Raw genomic sequence first — 20,687 nt, forward strand, 5'->3', positions numbered from 1 at the left:
CTGCTCTACCTGTCTCTCTCTCCTGTGTACATGGAATGATCTCTACCTGTCTCTCTCTCCTGTGTACATGGAGTGATCTCTGCCTGTCTTTCTCTCTCCTGTGTACATGGAGTGATCTCTGCCTGTCTCTCTCTCCTGTGTACATGGAGTGATCTCTACCTGTCTCTCTCTCTCTCTCCTGTGTACATGGAATGATCTCTACCTGTCTCTCTCTCCTGTGTATGTGGAGTGATCTCTACCTGTCTCTCTCTCCTGTGTATGTGGAGTGATCTCTACCTGTCTCTCTCTCTCCTGTGTACATGGAATGATCTCTACCTGTCTCTCTCTCCTGTGTATGTGGAGTGATCTCTACCTGTCTCTCTCTCTCCTGTGTACATCGGAGTGATCTCTGCCTGTCTCTCTCTCTCCTGTGTGCATGGAATGATCTCTACCTGTGTCTCTCTCTCCTGTGTATGTGAAGTGATCTCTACCTGTCTCTGTCTCCTGTGTACATGGAATGATCTCTACCTGTGTCTCTCTCTCCTGTGTATGTGGAGTGATCTCTACCTGTCTCTCTCTCCTGTGTACATCGGAGTGATCTCTGCCTGTCTCTCTCTCTCCTCTGTGCATGGAGTGATCTCTACCTGTCTCTCTCTCCTGTGTACATGGAATGATCTCTACCTGTGTCTCTCTCTCCTGTGTATGTGGAGTGATCTCTACCTGTCTCTCTCTCTCTCCTGTGTACATCGGAGTGATCTCTGCCTGTCTCTCTCCTGTGTATGTAGAGTGATCTCTACCTGTCTCTCTCTCTCCTGTGTACATCGGAGTGATCTCTGCCTGTCTCTCTCTCTCCTGTGTACATCGGAGTGATCTCTGCCTGTCTCTCTCTCCTGTGTATGTGGAGTGATCTCTACCTGTCTCTCTCTCTCCTGTGTACATCGGAGTGATCTCTGCCTGTCTCTCTCTCTCCTGTGTGCATGGAATGATCTCTACCTGTGTCTCTCTCTCCTGTGTATGTGGAGTGATCTCTACCTGTCTCTCTCTCTCTCTCCTGTGTACATCGGAGTGATCTCTGCCTGTCTCTCTCTCTCCTGTGTACATCGGAGTGATCTCTGCCTGTCTCTCTCTCTCCTGTGTACATGGAGTGATCTCTACCTGTCTCTCTGTCCTGTGTACGTAGAGTGATCGCTGCCTCTCTCTCTCTCCTGTGTACATGGAGTGATCTCTACCTGTCTCTCTCTCCTGTGTATGTGAAGTGATCTCTACCTGTGTCTCTCTCTCCTGTGTACGTAGAGTGATCTCTGCCTGTCTCTCTCTCCTGTGTACGTGGAGTGATCTCTACCTGTGTCTCTCTCTCCTGTGTACGTGGAGTGATCTCTACCTGTTTCTCTCTCCTGTGTACGTGGAGTGATCTCTACCTGTCTCTCTCCCCTGTGTACGTGGAGTGATCTCTACCTGTCTCTCTCTCCTGTGTACGTGGAGTGATCTCTACCTGTCTCTCTCTCCTGTGTACGTGGAGTGATCTCTACCTGTCTCTCTCTCCTGTGTACGTGGAGTGATCTCTACCTGTCTCTCTCTCCTGTGTACGTGGAGTGATCTCTACCTGTGTCTCTCTCTCCTGTGTACGTGGAGTGATCTCTACCTGTCTCTCTCTGCTGTGTACGTGGAGTGATCTCTACCTGTGTGTCTCTCTCCTGTGTACGTGGCGTGATCTCTACCTGTCTCTCTCTCCTGTGTACGTGGAGTGATCTCTACCTGTCTCTCTCTCCTGTGTACGTGGAGTGATCTCTACCTGTCACTCTCTCCTGTGTACGTGGAGTGATCTCTACCTGTCACTCTCTCCTGTGTACGTGGAGTGATCTCTACCTGTCTCTCTCTCCTGTGTACGTGGAGTGATCTCTACCTGTCTCTCTCTCCTGTGTACGTGGAGTGATCTCTACCTGTCTCTCTCTCCTGTGTACGTGGAGTGATCTCTACCTGTGTCTCTCTCTCCTGTGTACGTGGAGTGATCTCTACCTGTGTGTCTCTCTCCTGTGTACGTGGAGTGATCTCTACCTGTGTGTCTCTCTCCTGTGTACGTGGAGTGATCTCTACCTGTCTCTCTCTCCTGTGTACGTGGAGTGATCTCTACCTGTGTCTCTCTCCTGTGTACGTGGAGTGATCTCTACCTGTGTCTCTCTCTCCTGTGTACGTGGAGTGATCTCTACCTGTCTCTCTCTGCTGTGTACGTGGAGTGATCTCTACCTGTGTGTCTCTCTCCTGTGTACGTGGAGTGATCTCTACCTGTCTCTCTTTCCTGTGTACGTGGAGTGATCTCTACCTGTGTCTCTCTCTCCTGTGTACGTGGAGTGATCTCTACCTGTCTCTCTCTGCTGTGTACGTGGAGTGATCTCTACCTGTGTGTCTCTCTCCTGTGTACGTGGAGTGATCTCTACCTGTGTCTCTCTCTCCTGTGTACGTGGAGTGATCTCTACCTGTCTCTCTCTCCTGTGTACGTGGAGTGATCTCTACCTGTGTGTCTCTCTCCTGTGTACGTGGAGTGATCTCTACCTGTGTGTCTCTCTCTCCTGTGTACGTGGAGTGATCTCTACCTGTCTCTCTCTCCTGTGTACGTGGAGTGATCTCTACCTGTCTCTCTTTCCTGTGTACGTGGAGTGATCTCTACCTGTCTCTCTCTCCTGTGTACGTGGAGTGATCTCTACCTGTGGCTGCCTGGTTATTCTTTAGTTTTGGTCTTTTGTTTCGCTGCTAACACCCCACACTTCATCACACACACATCCACGTTTACATTACTGATGTTACTGACTGACACACTTCACATAGGTAACTATTTTTTAGTTAGTTATAATGAATTCTTTAATTTACCATCATCCCTTGTGTCCTTTACATATTTGTCATAGCCTAGGAGCCGGGTTATGACACTACGTATTGTTGGGAATGAAAAAGAGCGTGTTTAAGTTATCAGCATTTAAGAAAACTAAATTATTGAATAGAATTATTAATGTCAGTAAAATTATTAACGATTATTAATAACGGGGCACCACCCTGCGAACAGGGACCAATAACCAAACTATAAACTAAGTCTCATAATTAGTATTCACTCACAATGTCAACAGTCAAAGTACTATTACACATTCAGAGTGAAAGTGAAGGTGTTGAGGGGACGAGAGAACAGCTCAGACAACGTATGACGTAATCTAAAACGTGGCGGCATCTCTCCACAAGATGGCGCGAGACTCTAAAATGGCGGACAATAGGGCTCTCATTATCTACACGTGTCTGCAGCCGTTTGCGCACCCCGGAGCTTCATTAGCTTAAAGCTATATGTGTGTTAGTAAAAGAAGAGAGAAAGCAAACCAAACAAATTAAGATCCTCCCCGCCGCGGTGGAGTACGGAAGATTGTTCTCTCATCTAGTCCAGTCTTGTACAGTCAGGGGAGTATTTCCCCTCTGACAGCCAAGCCTGATCAAAACCTGTCATCCGGTGGTGACTGGACCTTAAGGGGGGAGGGGTTAGTGCGCGATACAGAGAGCAGAGGAGAATTGTAAACACGACCATGTAGAGACAGAAATGACATGCCGTCTGTAAATAAGATAAATAACATCAGACTATTTAGTTTGTTTAACAAAAGAACAAGGTGTAGACCTGTTCTATAGGAAAGGGAACCTTAAATTACTATTTTTGTGAACTGGTGTTATATAGAAAATTAAATTAAACAAAATTAACTTGACCTTCAAGGGGGGCGGAGGGTGCCGTTGGGGGGGCAGAGCGCCCCCCTAATGTAATGGTAGGGGAAACACTGGTCTGCTTCCTCGTTCAGGATGCAAACAAAACAAACAAACAGTCCAGTAGATACGTCCAGCGAATCTAAAACTGTTAAAACCTAGGATTTTCTTTTAAAGACAGCATCGATGCCTGCCTCCTTACATTCGAATTGAATCACATCGAGTGGCTAAGAGCTGAGGGGGCTCAGGGGTTTTATAGTTTGGGGGGTATCCGGGTGTAAAATTGGAAGTCCCGCCTTGGCATCCCAGGTCTCGTCCAATGAGAGCAGCGGTGCGTTCTCTCAGCCAAACTACCTCAGAATTTTGCAAGGGTGTGTGAAATTGTTTTATTGGGGGGTTTGGCCCTTATCAACTCCAAATCAGGCTCCAGGTTGCTCTGCAAAAAGGAAGGCCTGATTTCTTTGTCTCAAAGTACATGGCGAGGCCAAGTACATGGTCAGATCCCAACAGTATATACTACGTACATACTATGTATATACTACATTTATACTGTGTGGCTGTAACAGATGTGTGTTGAGGTAACAGATGTGTGTAGATGTAACAGATGTGTGTAGTGGTAACAGATGTGTGTAGAGGTAACATGTGTGTAGAGGTAACAGATGTGTGTAGATGTAACAGATGTGTGTTGAGGTAACAGATGTGTGTAGATGTAACAGATGTGTGTAGAGGTAACAGATGTGTGTAGATGTAACAGATGTGTGTAGAGGTAACAGATGTGTGTAGAGGTAACGTGTGTGTAGAGGTAACATGTGTGTAGAGGTAACAGATGTGTGTAGAGGTAACAGATGTGTGTAGAGGTAACAGATGTGTGTAGATGTAACAGATGTGTGTCGAGGTAACAGATGTGTGTAGATGTAACAGATGTGTGTAGCGGTAACAGATGTGTGTCGAGGTAACAGATGTGTGTAGATGTAACAGATGTGTGTAGAGGTAACAGATGTGTGTAGAGGTAACAGATGTGTGTAGAGGTAACAGATGTGTGTAGATGTAACAGATGTGTGTAGAGGTAACAGATGTGTGTAGATGTAACAGATGCGTGTAGAGGTAACAGATGTGTGTAGAGGTAACAGATGTGTGTAGAGGTAACAGATGTGTGTAGATGTAACAGATGTCTGTTGAGGTAACAGATGTGTGTAGATGTAACAGATGTGTGTAGATGTAACAGATGTGTGTAGAGGTAACAGATTTGTGTAGATGTAACAGATGTGTGTAGAGGTAACAGACGTGTGTAGATGTAACAGATGTGTGTAGATGTAACAGATGTGTGTAGAGGTAACAGATGTGTGTAGATGTAACAGATGTGTGTAGATGTAACAGATGTGTGTAGAGGTAACAGATATGTGTAGAGGTAACAGATGTGTGTAGATGTAACAGATGTGTGGTGTGTCTCTCTGTAGGAGCGAGGAACATCTACCACCAGCTGCTGATGAACAGTCTGCTAATGGACTTCAGATACAAGAAGATCTTTGCCATCCAGTTCGCCAAGGTAATACACTAACACGGTAACACACTAATACACAAACACATTAACACAGGAACACACTAACACAGGAACACACTAATACACGAACACAGGAACACATTAATACAGGAACACACTAGTACACAAACACAGGAACACATTAACACACTAATACACAAACACAGGAACACATTAACACAGGAACACACTAATACACAAACACAGGAACACATTAACACAGGAACACACTAATACACAAACACATTAACACAGGAACACACTAATACACAAACACAGGAACACATTAACACAGGAACACACTAGTACACAAACACATTAACACAGGAACACACTAACACAGGAACACTCTAACACAGAAACACACTATCACAGGAACACATTAACACAGGAACACACTAATACACAAACACAGGAACACATTAACACAGGAACACACTAACACAGGAACACATTAACACAGGAACACAGGAACACGCTAGTACACAAACACATTAACACAGGAACACACTAATACACAAACACATTAACACAGGAACACACTAACACAGGAACACACTAATACACAAACACAGGAACACACTAACACAGGAAGACATTAACACACTAACACAGGAAGACATTAACACAGGAACACACTAGTACACAAACACATTAACACAGGAACACACAAACACAGGAACACATTAACACAGGAACACACTAGTACACAAACACAGGAACACACTAACACAGGAACACACTAGTACACAAACACAGAAACACACTAGTACACATTAACACAGGAACACACTAATACACGAACACAGGAACACATTAATACAGGAACACACTAGTACACAAACACAGGAACACATTAACACACTAATACACAAACACAGGAACACATTAACACAGGAACACACTAATACACAAACACAGGAACACATTAACACAGGAACACACTAATACACAAACACATTAACACAGGAACACACTAATACACAAACACAGGAACACATTAACACAGGAACACACTAGTACACAAACACATTAACACAGGAACACACTAACACAGGAACACACTAACACAGAAACACACTATCACAGGAACACATTAACACAGGAACACACTAATACACAAACACAGGAACACATTAACACAGGAACACACTAACACAGGAACACAGGAACACATTAACACAGGAACACAGGAACACGCTAGTACACAAACACATTAACACAGGAACACATTAACACAGGAACACACTAACACAGGAACACACTAATACACAAACACATTAACACAGGAACACACTAACACAGGAACACACTAATACACAAACACAGGAACACACTAACACAGGAAGACATTAACACACTAACACAGGAAGACATTAACACAGGAACACACTAGTACACAAACACATTAACACAGGAACACACAAACACAGGAACACATTAACACAGGAACACACTAGTACACAAACACAGGAACACACTAACACAGGAACACACTAGTACACAAACACAGAAACACACTAGTACACATTAACACAGGAACACACAAACACAGGAACACACTAACACAGGAATGCACTAGTACACAAACACAGGAACACACTAACACAGGAACACACTAGTACACAAACACAGGAACACACTAGTACACAAACACATTAACACAGGAACACACCTGATCAGCTGTTTGTGTTGAAGACCGTTTGAAATTCCAATCTTTTTTGGGTGGGCCGGAAATAAATAAAATAAAGAACATTATGTAATCAGTAATAATAAAACGGTAATACACATTAATCCTACATCCTCCAAAGCTGCTACTAAAACACTCAACATTAAAGTCTCCTGGCAGTGAAACCGTCACATGATCTGAAGTTGAAGCACCTCGTCTGTTTCTAAACATCATTTATACATCTGAGGTCTGAGGACAGGTATCTACTGGTTATCTGGTTTAACTAACCCTAAGCCTGGTTATCTGGTTTAACTAACCCTGACCCTGGTTATCTGGTCTAACTAACCCTAACCCAAGTGATCTGGTTTAACTAACCCTGACCCTGGTTATCTGGTTTAACTAACAACCAGATCCTCTAAACCGTCCTACTGGTTATCTGGTTTAACTTACCCTGACCTTGGTTTAACTAACCCTAACCCTGGTTATCTGGTTTAACTAACCCTGACCTTGGTTATCTGGTTTAACTAACAACCAGATCCTCTAAACCGTCCCACTGGTTATCTGGTTTAACTAGTTTGTAACATCTGACCAATCACAAACATGGATAAGTCTGCTAGCAAAGTATCAGAAATCAAGGTTTGTCTTTTATTTACCTGTTGCCATGGTGATCGTAGCACCAACGATCCATCAGTGATGTTTTTTAATGTTCCACTACCAGAGCTGGTTCTGTTATGTAGTGTTTCTACTGATTAATCCTCGTTAATAGAACTTCACAGTGAAGTGGTGTTTCTACTGATTAATCCTCGTTAATAGAACTTCACAGTGAAGTGGTGTTTCTACTGATTAATCCTCTTTAATAGAACTTCACAGTGAAGTGGTGTTTCTACTGATTAATCCTCGTTAATAGAACTTCACAGTGAAGTGGTATTTCTACTGATTAATCCCCGTTAATAGAACTTCACAGTGAAGTGGTGTTTCTACTGATTAATCCTCGTTAATAGAACTTCAAGGTGAAGTGGTGTTTCTACTGATTAATCCTCGTTAATAGAACTTCACAGTGAAGTGGTGTTTCTACTGATTAATCCTCGTTAATAGAACTTCACAGTGACGTGGTGTTTCTACTGATTAATCCTCGTTAATAGAACTTCACAGTGAAGTGGTGTTTCTACTGATTAATCCCCGTTAATAGAACTTCAAGGTGAAGTGGTGTTTCTACTGATTAATCCTCGTTAATAGAACTTCACAGTGAAGTGGTGGTTCTACTGATTAATCCCCGTTAATAGAACTTCACAGTGAAGTGGTTTTTCTAATGATTAATCCCCCTTAATAGAACTTCACAATGTAGTTCTAAAGCAGCAGCGACCTCTGTCGCCCTCTAGAACTACAGACGCCTCCAGACAGATTTTATGGAGGACGACCACGAGCGAGTGGTGTCAGTGACATCACTGTCTGTTCAGCTCTTCACCGTCCCGACCATGGTGAGTACTCCTCCTCCACCTCCACACACTTGTCTGTCTCTCTCTCTCTCTCTCTCTCTCTCTCTCTCTCTCTCTCTCTCTCTCTCTCTCTTTCTCTCTCTCTCTCTCTCTGCCTGTCTCCCCATCCCTGCTGGTAGAATTATGAACACCTTCAGAGCGACTACGTGACGGATGACCACGACCGTGAGTTCTCCATCACTGACCTGTCAGTGCAAATGTTCACCGTCCCGTCGCTGGTGAGTTCAGTGAGAAGTAGAAGTTCCTGTTCCTCGTGTTCATCAGTGAACAAAGAAGCTTCTTTTAACAAATCCTTCCTTTCCTGGATTCATTTTAATCATCCTGTTGCATGTCAGATATGATTCATTCAGGCTGTTGAAATTAAACCTGTGTTTTTTAAGGCCCGGATGCTGATGGTGGAGGAAGACCTGATGACGACCATCATCAGGACTTTTGTAGACCACCTCCGCCACCGAGACCTGCAGGGACGTTTCCAATTTGACCGCTACACCGCCCAGCAGGCCTTCAAGTTCGGACGAGTCCAGAGCCTCATCGGAGACCTCAAGTTAGGACCAGTTTACATACCAGTTACTATACCAGTAATATACAAGTTACATACCAGTATATATACCAGTTACTATACCAGTAATATACAAGTTACATACCAGTGTATATATACCAGTATATATACCAGTTTACATACCAGTTACTTTACCAGTTTACATACCAGTTTACATACCACTTATACCCGTTACTATACCAGTTACTATACCAGTTACATACCAGTTTACGTACCAGTTTACGTACCAGTTTACATACCAGTTTACCTACCACTTATACCTCAGTTACTATACCAGTTTACATATCAGTTTATATACCACTTATACCCCAGTTACTCTACCAGTAATATACCAGTTTACATACCAGTTATGCACTAATTTATACACCAGTAATATACCAGTTACTCTACCAGTAATATACCAGTTCATACACCGTTCATACACCAGTTCATAAACCAGTTGTATCCCATTATAAACCAGTTCATAAACCAGTTGTATCCCATTAGAAACCAGTTCATACACCAGTTATAAACCATTTCATACACCAGTTATATCCCATTATAAACCAGTTAAACCACTATACACCAGTTGTATCCCATTATAGACCAGTTATACACCAGTTGTATGCCATTATAAAACAGTTATACACAGTTGTATCCCATTATAAACCAGTTATACACCAGTTGTATCATTATATACCAGTTATACACCAGTTGTATCCATTATATACCAGTTGTATCCCATTATAAACCAGTTAAACCATTATACACCAGTTGTATCCCATTATAAACCAGTTAAACCATTATACACCAGTTGCGTCCCATTATAAACCAGTTATACACAGTTGTAATAAACCAGTTATACACCAGTTGTATCTCATTAACCAGTTATACACCAGTTGTATCTCATAAACAGTTGTATCCATTATAAACCAGTTATACACCAGTTGTATCCCATTATAAACCAGTTATACACCAGTTGTAGCCCATTATAGGCAAGGCAAGTTTATTTGTATAGCACATTTCAACAATAAGGCAAGTCAAAGTGCTTCACATAAAAGCATCAAAACATAATGCAAAAGAAAAGGAGATTTAAAAATTAAGAACATTCATTGAAACATTAAAAACAGTCATTAAAACACTAAAAAGCTAAAAACAGAATAATAGTTGCAATGCAGTTTAAGAAATAAAATACAGTAGTAGTAAAATGCAGAAATTGATTAATATCCTTGAATGTGGTTCAATCAAAGGCAGCAGCAAACAGAAAAGTCTTCAGTCTGGATTTAAAGGAGCTGAGGGTCTCTGCAGACCTGCAGCTTTCTGGGACTTTGTTCCAGATATGTGGAGCAGAAGAACTGAACGCTGCTTCTCCATGTTTAGTTCTGACTCTGGGAACAGAAAGTAGACCGGTCCCAGACGACCTAAGGGATCGGGATGGTTCATAGGGTAGCAGCAGATCAGAGATGTATTTTGGCCCTAAACCATTCAGTGCTTTATAAACCAACAGCAGGATTTTAAAGTCAATTCTTTGTTGGACAGGAAGCCAGTGCAAAGACCTCAGAACTGGAGTGATGTGATCCACTTTCTTGGTCTTAGTGAGGACTCGAGCTGCAGCGTTCGGACTGACTTTTTACAGAGACCTGTGAACACACCGTTACAGTAGTCCAGTCTACTGAAAATAAATGCATGGACAAGTTTTTCCAAATCCTGTTGAGACATAAGTCCTCTAATCCTTGATATGTTCTTCAGGTGATAGTAGGCTGATTTTGTGATGGTCTTGATGTGGCTGTTCAGGTTGAGGTCTGAATCCATAACTACACCTAGGTTTCTGGCTTTGTTTGTGGTTTTTAACATCATTGATTGAAGCTGAGCGTTGACTTTCAATCGTTCATCCTTGGTACCAAAAACAATTACTTCCGTTTTATCTTTGTTTAATTGAAGAAAATTCTGGCACATCCAGTTGTTGATTTGTTCAATGCATTTAGCCAGTCCCTGTATGGGATTATAGTCTCCTGGTGATATAGTTATGTAGATTTGTGTGTCGTCTGCATAATTATGATAACACACTTTGTTGTTTTCCATAATCTGAGCTAGTGGAAGCATGTAGATGTTGAACAGAAGAGGCCCCAGTATTGAACCTTGGGGAACACCACATGTCATTTTCGTCAGCTCTGATGTGTAATTAGCTACAGACACAAAGTATTCTCTGTCCTTCAAGTAGGATTCAAACCAGTTAAGTGCTGTGCCAGAGAGTCCCACCCAGATTTTTAGTCTTATAAACCAGTTATACACCAGTTGTATCCATTATATACCAGTTATACACCAATTGTATCCATTATATACCAGTTATACACCAGTTGTATCCATTATATACCAGTTGTATCCATTATATACCAGTTATACACCAGTTATATCCATTATATACCAGTTATACACCAGTTGTATCTATTATATACTAGTTGTATCCCATTATAAACCAGTTAAACCATTATACACCAGTTGTAACCATTATATACCAGTTATACACCAGTTGTATCCATTATATACTAGTTGTATCCCATTATAAACCAGTTAAACCATTATACACCAGTTGTATCCCATTATAAATTAGTTATACACAGTTGTATCTATTATAAACCAGTTATACACAGTTGTATCTCATTATGAACCAGTTATACACCAGTTGTATCTCATTATAAATAGTTGTATCCCATTATAAACCAGTTATACACCAATTGTATCCATTTTATACCGTTATACACCAGTTGTATCCATTATATACCAGTTGTATCCATTATATAACAGTTATACACCAGTTGTATCCCATTATAAACCAGTTCCCTCTTCACATGTCTACAGGTACGTCCTCATCAGTCGACCTTCTGAGTGGAGCGATCAGCTCAGACTGAAGTTTCTAGAAGGTCTGGATGCTTTTCTGGAGCTGCTCAAGTGCATGCAGGTAACCTGTCTGTCTGTCTAAAGCTCTCTTTCTCTGTCTCTTATGTCTGTCTCTGAACCTGTCTGTATGTCTGTCTGAACCCGTCTCTTTTTGTCTCTGACCCTGTCTGGCTGTCTCAGGGTATGGACCCGGTGGTGAGACAGGTGGGGCAGCACATAGAGATGGAGCCTGAGTGGGAGGCAGCGTTCACTTTGCAGATGAAACTGACTCACATCATCTCCATGATCCAGGAGTGGTGCTCCACTGATGTGAGACTGTACTACTACTACTACTCTTACTACTACTAGATACAAGTACTACATATACTGCATACTACATGCTGTGTAATTGTGCATATTTCACTTATATATGACTGTTTTTTGTATATAGGAGCGCGTGCTAATCGAGGCCTACAGGAAGTGTCTGAGCGCGCTCAGTCACTGTCACAGTGGCCTTCCAGACGGGGAGCAGCCAATCAGCTTGAGTGTGGCAGGTCACTGTGTGGAGACGTTCAGGTACCAGGTGTCTCAGGACAAAGTGTCCATACACCTCCCAGTCTGCAGACTGCTGGCAGGTAAACACACTGTAACACACACAGAAACACACACTATCTCACACACAGAAACACACTATAACACACGTAACACACACAGAAATACACTGTAACGCATGTAACACACACTGTCACACACGTAACAGACCGAAACACACTGTAACACACACTATAACACATGTAACACACACAGAAACACACACTGTCTCACACACACTCTCTCACACACACTCTCTCACACACACACACACACACACACACACACACACACAGAAACACACTGTAACACACACTATAACATGTAACACACACAGAAATACACTGTAACGCATGTAACACACACGTAACAGACCGAAACACTGTAACACACACTATAACACATGTAACACACACAGAAACACACACTGTCTTACACACACACAGAAACACAAACTCTCTCTCACACACATACACGCACACACACACACACACACACACACACACACACACAGAAACACACTGTAACACACACAGAAATACACTGTAACTCATGTAACACACACTAACACATGTAACACACAGAAACACACACAGTAACACGCATGTCTTTGATCTTTTCCTCAGGTCTTCATGTTCTTCTCAGCAGAACAGAAGTTGCGTCTCGTTTTCCTGAACAGCTTCCTCTGGTCAGTAACCTGTCTGTCTGTGGTCAGTAACCCATCTGCTTGTGGTCAGTAACCTGTCTGTCTGTGGTCAGTAACCTGTCTGTCTGTATTCAGTAACCTGTCTGTCTGTATTCAGTAACCTGTCTGTCTGTATTCATTAACCTGTCTGTCTGTGGTAACCTGTCTGTCTGTGGTCCGTAACCTGTCTGTCTGTCTGTGTTAACCCATCTGCTTGTTATCAGTAACCTGTCTGTCTGTGTTAACCTGTCTGTGGTCAGTAACCCGTCTGCTTGTGGTCAGTAACCTGCCTGTGAAAACTCAAGCTGACCTGATAGAAACATGATTCAGACTAGGGCTGCAACTGATCTGTTGATTGTTTTTTCGATTAATCGATGAATCGGCGGGGAAAAGGCGAGTGAATACAAACGCAAACTATACCACCCCTGCTTTACTACCGTTATGAACGAGCTAACGCTAACACGTCGAGCTGATGAGGAGTAAACAGCAGGAGAGCTACTGGAGGGACGTTACGTTCCTCACTTCAAACAGAACAACAGTAGGATTCTGTAGTGACTGACCTGCTGTTGAACTTCTTCCTCCTCATCAAGGACTCCAACATGTTCCCGTTTTAGGTGATGAATCATCACCGTGGTGATCCCGTGTCATGTCGCTTTTGCATATCTTGCAGTTAACACACTTTTAGATATACTTAGTGTGAAATGCTCCACACCTTGATGACTTAGGTCCTACTGACTTCTCTGCCTCCGCTGTGTGTTTCAGAACAGCGTTACGGGTCTCTGATGGTCTCTCCTCTACCTCCACTCTGCTCCGCGCTCAACTCAACTTTGTTTTATACTCAAACATCTCAGACTTATTGAGTGACGTAATAATCGCGCGACACAAGGAATCGATAATGAAATTCATTGCCAACACTTTTAATAATCGATTTTAATCGATTTTATCGATTCGTTGTTGCAGCCCTAATTCAGACTATAATGTGATTCATGTTTTTTTTTTTTTATCAAATCTAACAGCTGGCTCTTTATTTATTTATTGAGTTGTAATAGCTCAGCTGAAAGCTTCTCATGTTCAGTTGTAAATAATTAAAGTTCATTAGAGCCTGGCTGGATCAGATCAATACATCACAGTTAGTGTGTGTGTGTGTGTGTGTGTGTGTGTGTGTGTGTGTGTGTGTGTGTGTCTTCAGGGGGAACTCAGCCCCCCCCTCCTGATCGAACTCCCCCTCCGGTGTCTGGTGCTCTGTGCCCAGGTGCATGCTGGGATGTGGAGGAGGAACGGCTTCTCCCTGATCAACCAGGTTAGTCGATAGCGCCTGAGGTATCAGTTTATATCACGCAGGAGCGGACATCCCATAATACACATCCAGCATGTCACATTTATCCATAATACTACTAATAAGAATATGATCATAATAATATTAAAATATTAATGATTACAAACCAGGTACGACTCGTCACAGTGGGCACCTGTGTCCTTTTTCAATTAAATCTATTTATTTATCACTAAACATATTATAGAACAGAAACTAATACAATGTATCTATGTGTAAAGTGTTTTTTTGTTTATTTCATTGAGGGTCTTTGATGTTCTTTCTGCTCTTCATGATTTATGAATGAAGTTGTCTTTGTGTGTTTCAGATTTATTATTATCACAATGTCAAGTGCAGAGTGGAGATGTTCGACAAGGACATCGTCATGCTGCAGGTAGAAACACACTCTGCTTGGCTGGACAATTACAGACAGAAAAATACTATTTATATTTGTTGTTATGTGTATTTTATGTCTGTTCCTTTACAGGCGGGGGCGTCCATGATGGATCCAAACCACTTCCTGATGATCGTTCTGAGTCGATTCGAACTCTTTCACATTTTCAGCTCCGCAGACTGCAGGAAGAGATACAGAGAGGCTAACAAGGTAAGTACAGACACTACTGACTCTATAACAGACTGCAGGAAGAGATACAGTGAGGCTAACAAGGTAAGTACTGACACTACTGACTATAACAGACTGCAGGAAGAGATACAGAGAGGCTAACAAGGTCAGTACTGACACTACTGACCGTCTGTTTCTGACAGGATGTGGTCCAGCAGAACAACACTCTAATCGAGGAGATGCTCCACCTCATCATCATGGTCGTCGGTGAGTCAACTTAATTTACAATCTTAATCTAAAGGATTCATGTGTAACTTTTCTGCCTTAAAATGTCAAAGGACGACTGGGGGGACACAGACACAAACACTTAAAGGAATCATGGTGTTCATGTGTTTCTTTTAATGACAGCAGTCAATATAACAACTGAACTATTATTTGAAATATCGGAACCTTTCTTTTCATGACAATTATCCACAAAGTGTGCAGCTTTTGTCACTGCAGTGTATCTTTCTGGGAACCTCTTGATATGGGAAGTCAGAACCATCTGGCCCATTTATCGAGATCCGCATGCAGGCTGCAAGATGGTCTCTTTGCAGCCCGTTTAAAAAAACGCAGTTATTGTTGTCTGCTTGTCAGGTGGTTGACGCGACATATTTATCGCCGCTGGTGGGAGTGTGCTGACGTGTGTGTGTGTGTGTGTGTGTGTGTGTGTGTGTGTGTGTGTGTGTGTGTGTGTGTGTGTGTGTGTGTGTGTGTGTGTGTATACAGGTGAGCGCTACGTGTCAGGTGTCGGGCAGGTGGAGCCCTTTGATGAGGTCAGAAGAGAAATCATCCACCATCTGTCAATCAGACCGATGGCTCACAGCGAGCTGGTGAAGGCTCTGCCAGAGAATGTGAGACACCTACCTTTCTTTCTGTTTACCTGTCCTTCTGTTTACCTGTCCTTCTGTTTACCTGTCCTTCTGTTTACCTGTCCTTCTGTTTACCTGTCCGTCTGTTTACCTGTCCTTCTGTTTACCTGTCCGTCTGTTTACCTGTCCTTCTGTTTACCCGTCTGTCTGTTTACCTACAAACAGTTCATGTGTATTTTTTCTCTTCAGGGGAACAAGGAGACGGGTCTAGAAAGAGTCATCGACAGCGTCGCTTCATTCAAGTCAGTTTCATCAACTCCACCACGTTAAACACAAATCCACCTTAACAACCATCATTCCACCTTCAATGCTAGTAGAGCTAATATTTATATCTAATATAGATCTGTAGTAGATCTATATTAGATATACTATAGATCTGTAGTAGATCTACTGTAGATCTCTAATATAGATCTAATATAGATCCACTGCGTCAACAGGAAACCAGGTGTGACGGGTCGAGGTCTCTATGAACTCCGTCCTGAGTGGAACAAACACTTCAACCTTTACTTTCATCACTACAGCAGAGCCGACCAGTCCAAGGTACACTGATCAGGTTATTGATCAGGTTATTGATCAATAACTTGATCGGGTGATTGATCGGGTGATTGATGTCATGGTAACAGTGTGTGATTTGTTGCAGGCTGAGGAGGCTCAAAGGAAGCTGAGGAGACAGAATGGAGAGGACACAGGTAAACACACCTGTCTGTCTCATAGTTACTGTACACCTGTGTGATGATGTTTCATGGTGATAAGTGTGTGTGTGTGTGTGTGTGTGTGTGTGTGTGTGTGTGTGTGCGCGCTCAGCCCTCCCCCCCCCCTCCCCCCCCTCCTCTATGTCCTCTGTTTGGCAGCCTGGTGAACCTGCTTCAGTGTGACGTGCTGCTGGCTGTAGAGGGTGCTGTGCTGCAGTGGGCTGTGGAGCCCAGTGGGGGGGGCTGGACTGAGTCCATGCTGCAGAGGGTGAGACACGGGGGTGTACTGTCCCAAAGTAATATGTAAATACTGCAGAGGGTGAGACACATAGGGGGGTGTACTGTCCTAAAGTAATATGTTAATACTGCAGAGGGTGAGACACATTGGGGGGTGTTCTAACTGTGTCCTGTGTACTGTGTGTATACTGTGTGTGTATACAGGTGCTCCACCTGGTGGGTGTGGCTCTTCTGGAAGAAGAGCAGCAGCTGGAGAGCAGCAGAGATGATGATGTCACCTTTAACTACACCTGCAAGATGACACGTCAGTGTACACACATTATATATATATATATATATATATATATATATATATATATATATATATATATATATATATATACACACACACACACAGCTCCCTTCATAGGTGTGTGTGTGTGTGTGTGTGTGTGTGTGTGTGTGTCTCTCTCGTTCGTTCAGGTCCAGGTGAAGCTCCCAGTACTTCAGGAAGTGTCTTAGCTCTGTTGGAGAGTCTGCAGAACGCTCCTCACCTGGAGGTTCACAAAGACATGATCACCTGGATCCTCAAGGTGAGCTGTTATTATCGCGTTAACGCATTAATTAATTAACGCAGACAATTATTTTGTCGCGTGTTAACGCAGTTTTTTTTCATTATTATTAAGCGGACATTTTTAACACAAGAACCAGTGTTACGGTTTAACCAGGGACCCTGTTAACTGGAGACCTTCAGCCGAATGCGTCAATTTGCAACAGCTGCCGTAACTACGACAACAACAGACTTGGTTTATTGGTTAAACCATAACACCAGGCAGCTAGCGGTGAACAGCTGTTGTGGCTTCTCTTCCTGTTTCCTTCACCTTCATTCCCCTGGGTCCTAAGACCCTCCATGTACAGCTTATCACCCTCTATGTACCAACGTACATGTATAACTAATACCACACATAGTACACGGTACTCAGCTGTGTCTGACCAAAATACCAAAAAAAGGAAAAATTATTTTCAGTTTTTAAAGTGTTTTTGTTTGTAATATGTATAACAAGCATATTATTTAGTTATCACTACTGAGAATTTAACGAACATAAAAAAAGAAGAAAACAACATGACGTAGATAGGTTTGCAGTTTTCAAGATATATATTTAAATCTATTCCACATGAAAATAAAGACCGGCAGAATATCTATTATCAGAATCATTATAACTGTATTTTAACTGCTACTGTGTGAAAAAAAGAACCTGATCTGTTTAAAGTGTTTTAAACCAAATGTTATTGCACTTTTGTTCATATAGCAGTACTTTAAAATAAAAGTGTGCAATACACTATTTTTGAATTCACTATTGCATTTTGTGCATAACAATGACATTAATCGCAACAAAATCATGTAATTAATCGCGATTAAAAAATTTGAATCACTGCCCAGCACTAATGTGTTTGTGTGTGTGTGTGTGTGTGTGTGTGTGTGTGTGTGTATATATATAGAGAGAGAGAGAGAGAGAGAGAGAGAGAGAGAGAGAGAGAGAGAGAGAGAGAGAGAGAGAGAGAGAGAGAGAGAGAGGGACATAGTCTTTCTATCATGTTTGGCACAACTCTGGAGGTAAATCTCAGAGGTTTACCTGGATGTTTCTGTGGGTCTTTTGAGACGTTCAGGTGTGGACATAAAAGCTTGTTTGTGTGTTCAGATGGTTGCAAACATCAAAACGATGAGAGAACAAACGTCCTCCACCTTCACCGTCACCATCTCTCAGGGACAAGGACCTGAGGAGGTAAGACTCCTAAACTGGTGTGGTGGTGATTGATTATCTGTGGTGGTGGTGGTGGTGATGATGATGATGATGATGATGATGATGATGATGATGATGATGATGATGATGGTGGTGGTGGTGGTGGTGGTGGTGATGTGTACCTGCAGACGGTGAGAGACAAAGACAAGGCGGAGAGGAAGAGGAAGGCGGAGATGGCTCGTCTCCGGAGGGAGAAGATCATGGCTCAGATGTCTGAGATGCAGAAACATTTCATCAACGAGAACAAAGAGCTGTTCCAGCAGAGTCTGGAGGAGCTCGAGGCGTCCACTTCCACTGCAGAAAACAGGTACACCTGGACACACCTGTACACATCTTTACACACTTTTAAACACCTGGACACACCTGTACACACAGGTAAAGAGACAAATCTGTTGAAGGTTACATAACATTAAAATATTTTCTCCCTCCCTTTCTCTGTCTCCTCCCCTCCCAGTCCTCCCAGTTCAGAGCACACCTGTGTTTCACAGGTGTGTGTTGGTCCCAGGAGAGTGGGCGGAGCCGAGCACCGTCAGCTGGTGACTTGTATCCTGTGTCAGGAGGAGCAGGAGGTCAGAAGTCAAGGCAGAGCCATGGTGCTGGCAGCCTTCATCCAGAGGTCGACGGTTTTATCTAAAAACCGCCGACGCAACCTACCTGACCCAGGTGGGCGGGGCCTAACTATGACATCATTGGCACAGCAGCACATCAGTGTTAATCAGTGTTGTTTGACGGATGAATGTGTGTTTCAGAGCGTCACGACCCTCTGTTCATGCACCCAGACCTGTCGCTGGGGATCCACACGGCCAGCTGTGGACACATCATGCACGCCTCCTGCTGGCAGAGGTGAGGCACTGCAGCTACACTCAGGACCACCAGCCAACAATAATAGTAATAAAGTCCATTTATACAGCGCTAAATCACAACACAAGGTGTGTGTGCGTGTCTCTCTGTGTGTGTGTGTGTGTGTGTGTGTGTGTGTGTGTGTGTGTGTGTGTGTGTGTGTGTGTGTGTGTGTGTGTGTGTGTGTGTGTGTGTTCAGGTACTTTGAGGCGGTGCAGCTGAAGGAGCAGAGACGTCAGCAGCGTCTACGAGGTCACACCAGCTACGATGTGGAGAACGGAGAGTTCCTGTGTCCGCTGTGCGAGTGTTTGAGCAACACTGTGATCCCTCTGCTGCCACACACACACACACCTGACTACAGGTATACACACACACAGACACACACACACACACACACACACACACACCTGACTACAGGTATACACACACACACCTGACCACAGGTACACACACACACACACCTAACCACAGGTACACGCACGCACACACACACCTGAACACAGGTACACACACATACCTGACTACAGGTCAACTCTCTCACTTTTCTCTCAGGGTCGATCATCCCACTCTGGAGGCGTGGCTTAACACAGCCAATCAGCAAATATCAGCACTACACTCCGCCCACGGGAAGCCGTCTGATGGTCAGTCACCTGTCAATCATTTAGAGGGCGGAGTCACACCGTCCAAATCTGTGTTTGTGTTTGATAAATAAAATGTATTATTATATTATAAACATATTGTTTGGTTACATGTTTAATGACCTGTGTCTATTTCAGGTGTAGAAGAGGGGGCGGAGCCTCCTGTTCCTGAAGGATTCAGAGTCGACTTCACTCCGCAGTGAGTTTGGATTGGTACCACTGCAAATCTGTTAGAACACACCTGTTAGAACACACCTGGATGATGTCAGCAGGTGATGATGTCACTGTCTCACTCAGGAACCCGTTCTCCAGCAACATCAGGGAGATGATCACCACCTTCTGCATGTCGACCTACAAGGTGGGACTAAAGGTGAACCCCAACGAACAGGACCACAGAGTCCCGGTGCTGAGCTGGTCCACCTGCGCCTACACCATCCAGAGCATAGGTATGTACACACACCTGGGAGGGGTGCGCGCGCACACCTGGGAGGTCAGAGGTTGTGCTGACAGTGTGTTTCTTTGCAGAGCGCCTCCTGATGGACGAGGACAAGCCGTTGTTTGGAAGTTTACCTTGCCGACAGGTAACAAAGACAGACGTGCTGTCTGATTGGAC

General features: G+C 43.3%; 1 protein-coding gene across 1 annotated transcript in view; it reads left to right on the forward strand.

Moving 5' to 3' along the window:
* The window catches only part of ubr2 (ubiquitin protein ligase E3 component n-recognin 2), a 37,513-nt gene that overhangs the window by 9,716 nt on the left and 7,110 nt on the right, over positions 1-20,687 (forward strand). The window contains exons 10-36 of the mRNA XM_068734517.1: positions 5,163-5,251; positions 8,294-8,392; positions 8,791-8,954; positions 11,808-11,907; positions 12,027-12,155; positions 12,277-12,460; positions 13,043-13,104; positions 14,291-14,401; positions 14,742-14,807; positions 14,901-15,017; positions 15,179-15,242; positions 15,744-15,868; positions 16,076-16,128; positions 16,324-16,426; positions 16,527-16,575; positions 16,692-16,846; positions 17,020-17,119; positions 17,278-17,387; positions 18,495-18,578; positions 18,725-18,903; positions 19,051-19,259; positions 19,346-19,439; positions 19,636-19,797; positions 19,989-20,077; positions 20,213-20,273; positions 20,372-20,520; positions 20,600-20,655. Of these exons, the coding sequence (XP_068590618.1) occupies positions 5,163-5,251; positions 8,294-8,392; positions 8,791-8,954; positions 11,808-11,907; positions 12,027-12,155; positions 12,277-12,460; positions 13,043-13,104; positions 14,291-14,401; positions 14,742-14,807; positions 14,901-15,017; positions 15,179-15,242; positions 15,744-15,868; positions 16,076-16,128; positions 16,324-16,426; positions 16,527-16,575; positions 16,692-16,846; positions 17,020-17,119; positions 17,278-17,387; positions 18,495-18,578; positions 18,725-18,903; positions 19,051-19,259; positions 19,346-19,439; positions 19,636-19,797; positions 19,989-20,077; positions 20,213-20,273; positions 20,372-20,520; positions 20,600-20,655 (2,963 nt within the window). The remainder of the gene's footprint in view (positions 1-5,162; positions 5,252-8,293; positions 8,393-8,790; positions 8,955-11,807; positions 11,908-12,026; positions 12,156-12,276; positions 12,461-13,042; positions 13,105-14,290; positions 14,402-14,741; positions 14,808-14,900; positions 15,018-15,178; positions 15,243-15,743; positions 15,869-16,075; positions 16,129-16,323; positions 16,427-16,526; positions 16,576-16,691; positions 16,847-17,019; positions 17,120-17,277; positions 17,388-18,494; positions 18,579-18,724; positions 18,904-19,050; positions 19,260-19,345; positions 19,440-19,635; positions 19,798-19,988; positions 20,078-20,212; positions 20,274-20,371; positions 20,521-20,599; positions 20,656-20,687) is intronic.

This window comes from Cebidichthys violaceus, unplaced genomic scaffold (assembly GCF_023349555.1).
Source record: "Cebidichthys violaceus isolate CVI_PGR_0920_01 unplaced genomic scaffold, fCebVio1.0.p SCAF_64, whole genome shotgun sequence".
Classification (NCBI taxonomy): Eukaryota; Metazoa; Chordata; class Actinopteri; order Perciformes; family Stichaeidae; genus Cebidichthys; species Cebidichthys violaceus.